This window comes from Chenopodium album, chromosome 10, assembly GCF_948465745.1.
Source record: "Chenopodium album chromosome 10, dcCheAlbu1.1, whole genome shotgun sequence".
In the NCBI taxonomy this organism is placed as follows: Eukaryota; Viridiplantae; Streptophyta; class Magnoliopsida; order Caryophyllales; family Amaranthaceae; genus Chenopodium; species Chenopodium album.
In genome coordinates this window covers 57,715,987-57,723,967 of record NC_137843.1, presented here as the reverse complement: position 1 = coordinate 57,723,967, position 7,981 = coordinate 57,715,987, and the positions used below count along the sequence as shown (strand labels likewise).

Below are 7,981 nucleotides of genomic sequence, written 5' to 3'. Positions count from 1 at the left end.
GTCTAATACCTTTAAGTTTGGAAATCTAAATATTAAATTCTTAATTCCAGACCCCAAATGAACTACATTCTTAGAGTCTTGTTCAATAGAGGAAACCCTGAGAATTGACTGTAGTTGCTTGCCATTGAACTCCGAAAACAGGACTCCCCAATTTGGGGTGTGCTCGCTTAAAGAGACATGACAAACTCCTCTGGCAATTTGAGTGGTTTTTGAATCTATCATCTGATGCTCTGACTTGCCTATCGAGAGCATGAGATCATGCATGACATCATGCATTTGAAATTCGTTTTCCCGACTGTAAAATCGCTTCTCAAAAAAGCCTAGGCGTTGCAAGTCGAGCACATATTCTATCCCAACATCCTCTAAACTCTTATCATCTCTGAACTCAACAAATCCCAAAGCCATCCATATAAGCACCACTTGTTCTATTTCATATACTTTCCCCTAGGGCAACAAGGAGCAATAAGTAGTACAACGCTTTAAATTATCACCCAACTCATCGTAGCTAAGCTTCAGTGTTTGCATAACCTTGTCGTCCTCCATAAGGAAGGCTGAATTTGAAGCTAATTTAACCTTAAAGGCATGTCAATCCCTGACTGTGTGTTTCTCTGCTAACCGTCTTCCTATAGCCATTATAACCAGGGGAATTTTCGGAGACATTTCTGCAATCTCCTCCCCTATCACCTCTATACCCGGCTCCATCTCTTTTCCCTGCTTGATAGCAAAACGTCGGAGGAGGATCCAAGTATCCTCCTCAGTCAATTCACTGAGCATGTATGGGTCAGTTATGCCCATGATGTCAGCAATTGCTTCACTACGTGTGGTAGCAAGAATCTTAAACTCAATAGCCCCAAGGCTCCCAGATTTCAGCAAATTTCTGAGTCGTAGCCAAACATCTCCAAAGTTGTCCCGATACCATAAACTATCGAGGACTAGCAAACACTTTTTCCCAGCAATCATCTGCATTGCACGTGAAAACTGAAGATGGAGATGTGCCATCTCACAGTTAACAGGATACTCACCAGTAACAAATCCTATAATCTTCAGCAGAAAATCCTTAACATCCAAGTCCGGAGTTACAGAAACCCAAAGACGGGAATCAAAACAACCTTTCACCCTTTCATCATTGAATACATACTGAGCTAAAGTAGTTTTCCCCAGTCCCCCAATCCCAACAATGGCGACAGCAGAGAAGGACTCTATGCCATTGGAGGAGCGAAAGAGTCGTGTTATTATGTTATCCCTATATTCGTCTCTCCCTATGACCTCAGTATCTAGAATATGACCGGACTCGTGGCTGAAAAACCCCTGATTTATGTTCCTATATGACTGACCGGTGACTGTATGAACCAAGTCTCTGGCATTTTTAATCCGCTGTAATTCCGCCAAGATAGCACTGACTTTTTCAGCAGTTATCAAGGAAGAAGCAATCTGGTTCGAAGACGAAAAGAACAAGCGTGCTTGCACAGTGAACTTAGATCCACCCATGAGTACCTTCTGTTTGGATTTTGCTTCTTGCTCGTCAAAGAAGTTATCCAACATAACAAGTGCATGTCGGAGTGGCTTGATCTCGCCACCCTCCTCGAATGGATCCACACCACGGAGTGCAGCTTTGATGGCTGACTTAAGTTCCTGAAGTTCTTTTATGGGGGTTTTCAGGTTCTTGGCAAACATGACTTTATTCCAAGCTGGAGAACCAAGTTTCTCCAAACCTTTCACCAATATTTCAGTTCCGGCTTCAGCCATATTTTCTCTCTCTCTCTCTAAATTTTTAATTGTTTTTTTAAGTGGATGGGATTCAAATGGAAAGATTTTTTTTTTTTTTTTTTTTTTTTGGTGGTGAATGACTGAATGGGCTACAATGAAGTGAAACAGTGATTTAGAGAAAGAATGAGTAGTTTACAAGGGTTGGTATTTTGTTGGAGGATGAGTTAAAGTTAAGCTTCCAAGCATGAGAATTATATTAGTAAGAACTAAAATGATGGTAGTTTCTTCACTCCTTCATTGAAGTTTCTCTGCAGCTACTAGGTGGATTCTGAAGTGCAGAATGAGTTTAAAGTCTTGGTCAAGAAAGAAGATGGAAATTCAGAACTTACTCGCTCCTAATTGTACGTTTATTACTACTCGTACTAAGCTAATGTTGACATAGGGGACACTTTCCATTTCCTAACTTACAACTTTAATAGGTGAGGAGGACACTATTTCCATTTATTGTTACTCGTTTGGTTTGGTATGAAATTACTTAGAAGATTCTATACAAATTATTAGACTATGGTCAGATTACTGTGAGAAGTGTTTTTGTGTGTGTAATAATTCCCCTCTACCATTACTCAGTGTTCATTGCTACTGTATTAATTTGCCTCGTCAGTGCTAATTAATCGATACAACTGGTATTAATCAATTCAACTATTTCAGTTTTCTCTTTACTCAACTCTTGTTTATTCATCTGATTGACCCTCTCAGTGTTGTTAAGTTTCATCAACTACTGTATTAATTTATTTTTTTTTATTTTCCGTGCGCTACTCTTCAATTAGTACTCTACTACTGAGTACCAACTAGATTTGTGCATTTATAGAAATTGTTATTCTAGGCTTTTATAATTAGAAAATCTTAATGGAATTCAATGGAAATGGGAAACTAGAAAGTGATCTTCCATCTACCTCCTTTCTTTCTTTCAATTGTGATTTGAAATCAGCTAAAATTTCACATGGTAATAAATATCTAGTTCTAATTTCAGAATCGTAACGAGTTTTACTATGAAAAAGCTAAGAAACCCTCTTTTTACTTTTCGGAAATTTCTGAGAAATTTCTTCATGCCATGTTATGTCAATTTGCTATTATTGCTACACCATTATTTGTGTACTCCGGAATATGTGTTTGGGCATGTAAAGCAGTAAAATCAGTATCTTTTGTTTTTATCTAATGCATAATAAACCTTTGAATGAACCACTAAGGACTTGTTTTCTTCGGCTTAATTTCAGTTCAGTTCCTAATTTCCTTCTCTCATAAACAATTCAGTCCAGTTCAGTTTAGTTCTTTATTTCCTTCTATAAAAAACAATTAAGTTTAATTTTGTTCAACTCAGTTTAGTAAATCAAAACATGTCCTAATTTTGCCAACTAATTTTATACGGAGTAGCCTTAGTTTTTGTTACTTGGTATATTCCATTTTTCCAGGGTGCATTACTTCATATGTTCTTACAAAAATGGTATGGAGTACTTTGAAAATCTCTATGAAGCCTTAAAATCTTGTCAAGACATAACTAGGATTTAGTTACAAACTTACAAATTTACAATTATTGAATCACATTTTTTTTAACTGGGATGATTTTTGTTCAATTACAGTACCATTTTATGAAGTTTCTGAAAGCATCTGGTTGAGTCATTCTACTTAGAAAGGACTTAGAAAAGACTTAGAAAGGACTCTTTTTTTCCCAGATTTGTAGCTAGGCTCAAATGAAAATTAAACACAACCAAAATTAATTAGGATAACTTTATAATCAAAGTTAAAAATTTTGTAGATCATGTGTGTTAATTATACAGCCTATATATAAGAATATGATCAATGGGGATAAAAAAGGTTGATGCTTTAATCTACTTCGCCACATCATATTCCCAAACTAAGTGATTTTCAGTTTTCACTCTATATATAATCTCTTCAATAGGGTTTGTCCAAGCTACAACATCATATTCCCTTGCATTGGTCAAGTAACTAGCTATAATTATTCATACTACCTCCGTTAATTTTTAGTTGTAACAAAGAGGTATTATTTGCGAGACATAAAAAATTCCTTTGTTGCAACTAAAAATTAACAGAGGTAGTAATTTGCTAGCTTGGAAAAAATTAAGATTTTTTTTAAGATTCCAGTCCGCTAATGTAACTGACAATATTGGTTAACGACTATGCTACTATTATTGCCATATATGAAACATCATGAGACCTTGAGCAAAGATTGTGTGACGGTGTATGCAGGGCATAAGCTAAGGCACCTTTTATGACCAAGAAAACTAGCTGTCAGTTTTTAATTGAAATGAACAACCTTAAAATTACAGAATTTTCTTGGTCATATATAGTGGTCATATATCAGGGCATAAGCAAAGATGGGCTCAATTTTTGGTAATGCTAAATAGTAGTTTCTTACAAATGGTGTGTTCAACTAGTCCTTTTTCATGTATTGTCAAGTAGCATTTGAATAGACGAGCTATTGCTACTATTTGATCAAGTGCAAAATGCGACAGTCATTGGCTAATTCATTGTTATCGAAGTCAGGTTTGGTTTAATGGTAATGTGAGTAAATGAAGTGAGTAAAAGTGGTGACTAATGGGATGAGGTGGTGGTAAAAAGGAATAAGATAGTTTTAATAAGAAGAAGAGGAAACAAGATATCTATGAAGTGTAACAACTATACATGACCAAGAAAACTCTGTAATTTTGCCCCCAGATGACTGAATAAATCTGAAGGGGGGCATTTTCCTTATGGATGGCTTTCTTGGTATTGGGTGATCGGCTTGTGACCCCGAGCCGAGGAGTGTTAGTTCCCTTCTATGGGTGTTTTTTTTTGTGTATTCGGTAATCGGCTTGTAAATTAAACTTGAGGGGGGCATTTTCTTTAAGGATGTTATTTAATTTGCTTCTCTTTTACAGTAACGTTCCGAAAAGGTTGTCCCCGCGGTGCAACTGTGTTTGAAAGAGTTGTTGATGGCATATGATTGAATTGTCTCTTTCTGCAATAGCTCTACCACACATTCTTGTTACCAAAAAAAATAAAGGTCTTAGTCCCCGTTAAATAACCCTCATAAGGCTTTACCAACTACTCCGTAATAAACTAGTCGATATTTTCTAATTTTAATGAACCACCTTTGTAAGCTCAATTTTTGTTAATACCAATAAGTATTTAAAGTTCTTACAATTGGTGTGCTCAACTAGTCCTTTCCAAAGTTGTGACAAATAGCATTTTGGAAAGACAAAGTCAGTGACATTTATTGTAATACACCATACATGTTTTATTATCCCCGCAACAACAATTGGTAGGGGATTGGAACCTAACCAGCTAAAACTGTTCCTCGAATCCGGATTAGCCCAAAGAGTGAACCGGGTGGAACACCAAAAAAAAAATGAAGTGAGTAGAAGTGGTGATATGAGATGAGGTGGTAATAATTAGAGCTGTCAATTCGAGTAAACGGGTCGGGTTTGGGTCGGGTAAGAGTGGGTCGAGTCAATTCAGATTAATTCCATAACCTATGCGGGTTGGGTTTGGGTTGGGTCATGCTTGATTCGGGTCACGTCGAGTCATACTTCTTATATGGTATGGGTCGGGTTTAGGTTGGGTTAATAACAGGTCGGGTTACAATCGGGTCAGGTTTAATTCGGGTTTTCATGGGTTAAAACGGGTTAGGGTAATTCTCGGGTTCAAGTCGGGTTCGGTTCAAGTCAATAATTTGCCGGTTAGGATTAGGTCGGTCATTCTCGGGTTTGAGTCGGGTTCGGTTCAAATCAAAAATTTGCGGATTATAATCAGGTCGGGTCATTCTCGGGTTCAAGTCGGATTCGGTTCAAGTCAATAATTTGCGGGTTATAATCAGGTTGGGTCATTTCCAAGTCGGGTTATTCTCGGATTCAAGTCGATTTATGTTCAAGTCAATAATTTGCATGTTATAATCATGTCGGGTCATTTCCAAGTCAGGTCATATTCGGGTTCAACTAACTATAAATAGATAATTATCATTTTTATCAAGCTAATTATTTCCTTTGACTATCATATATATGGCAATATACTAGGGAACTATAGTCTATAATTTAAGAAGATAATTATCTTCTTTGACCATACAACAAATATATACTATATTTAACTCTTAAATTTGAGGATGATGCTCCTTTCTTTTGCTGGCCTAGACCGACTTGGTCTCCCAAGACAAAATGCTTTAATCAACAATAATAAGGCGTTCTAAATTGCATTTAAGGGGATTTGAAATCGGGTCAGGAACAATTTGGTTGAATTTAGGTCGGGTCAATAACAAGTCATATTAATTTCGAGTCGGGTTAGTATAAGATCGGGTTGAATTTTTAGGTTGGGTAAGTAATAGGTATGGTAAAATTCAGGTCGGGTCAATAACAAGTCGGGTTGAATTTGGGTCAGGTCAATAACAAGTCGGGTTTGTAACAGGTTGGGTTAAATTCATGTCGGGTTGAATTCAAGTCACGTTAGTAACAAGTCGGGTTAAATTCGGGTTTTAACGGGTTAAAACGGGTTTGGGTCCATTTCGGTTCAAGTCGGGTTCGGTGCAAGTTAATTAAATTGGTCGTTGTAAACCGGTAAATCGGTGCAAGCTGTAAACCGGTAAATTGGCCGTTTAAAAGCAAATTGAACGGTTCCACACACCCAATTGGACTCCCGGAGGGTATTAGGGACTATGGTAAACACTTTCGTAATTTTTATTTTCGGGCGAAAAAGGTCAAAAAATTCCAAAATTAAAGGCTAATATCCACGCTTTTTGAGAAATTTTGGAGGTTTCGGGGCCCGGTGTCGAAAAATCTTGAAATTCTATAGGATACATCTCAGGGTCATATAATTCTGTTTGGAACCATATATGATCATTATTTGTTGTCATAAATGTTCGTGATAGGCTTGAATTAATGAAATCGGTGCAAGTTGTAAACCGGTAAATTGGTCGTTTAAAGGAAAATTGGAAGGTTCCACCCACCCAATTGGACTCCCGGATGGTATTAGAGACCATGGTAAACATTTCGGAAATTTTTATTTTCCGGCGAAAAAAATAAAATTTCAAAATTGAAGGCTAATATCCACGCTTTTTGAGAAATTTTGGAGGTTTCGGGGCCCGGTGTAGAAAAGTATTAATATTTTAAGGGATACATCTCGGGTCGTATAATGGCGTTTGGAACCATATATGATCATTATATGTTGTCATAAATGTTCGTAGTAGGCTTGATTTAATGAAACCCATGCAAGTTGTAAACCGGTAATTAAATTGGTCGTTTAAAAGAAAATTGGATGGTTCCACGAACCCAAATGGACTCCAGGAGGGTATTAGGGACCATGGTACCATTTCGGAAATTTTTATTTCCGGACGAAAATTAATCAAAAAATTCCAAAATTGAAGATCGATATCCACGCTCTTTGAGAAATTTTGGAGGTTTCGGGGCCCGGTGTCGAAAAGTCTTGAAATTTTAAGGGATACATGTCGGGGTCATATAATGCTATTTGGAACCATATATGATCATTATTTGTTTTCATAAATGTTCATAGTAGGCTTGAGTTAATGAAATCGGTGCAAATTGTAAACCGGTAAATTGGTCGTTTAAAGCCAAATTGGATGCTTCCACCCTCCCAATGGGACTAACGGACGGTATTAGTGACCATGGTAAAATTTCGGCAATTTTTATTTTCGGGGGAAAAAAAAGTCAAAAAATTTCAAAATTGAAGGCTAATATCCACACTTTTTGAGAAATTTTGGAGGATTCGGGGCCCGGTGTCGAAAAGTATTGAAATTCTAGGGGATACATCTCGGGGTCATTTAATGTCGTTTCTAACCATATATGATCATTATTTGTTGTCATAAATATTCGAGGTAGGCTTGAGTTAATGAAATCGGTGCAAGTTATAAACCGGTAAGTAGGTCGTTTAAAGGCAAATTGGATGGTTCCACCCACACAATTGGACTCCTGGAGGGTATTAGGGACCATGGTTAACATTTCGGCAATTTTTATTTACGGGCGAAAAAAAGTCAAAAAATTCAAAAATTAAAGGTAAAATACCCACGCTTTTTGAGAAATTTTGGAGTCTTAGGGGCCCGGTGTCGAAAAGTCTCGAAATTCTAGGGAATATATCTCAGGGTCATATAATACCGTTTAGAACCATATGTTATAAATATTTGTTGTCATAAATGTTCGTTGTAGGCTTGAATTAATGAAATCGGTGCAAGTTATAAACTGGTAAATTGGTCGTTTAAAGGCAAATTTGATGG

The 7,981-nt window shown here is 37.0% G+C and overlaps 1 protein-coding gene across 1 annotated transcript; it reads right to left on the bottom strand.

The window, feature by feature from the left end:
- Positions 1-585: 585 nt before the first annotated feature.
- LOC145565531 (disease resistance protein RGA2-like) lies at positions 586-1,746 on the bottom strand. The gene has a single exon (XM_081625503.1). The coding sequence runs from the start codon at positions 1,744-1,746 to the stop codon at positions 586-588; it is 1,161 nt and encodes a 386-aa protein (XP_081481629.1).
- Positions 1,747-7,981: the final 6,235 nt, after the last annotated feature.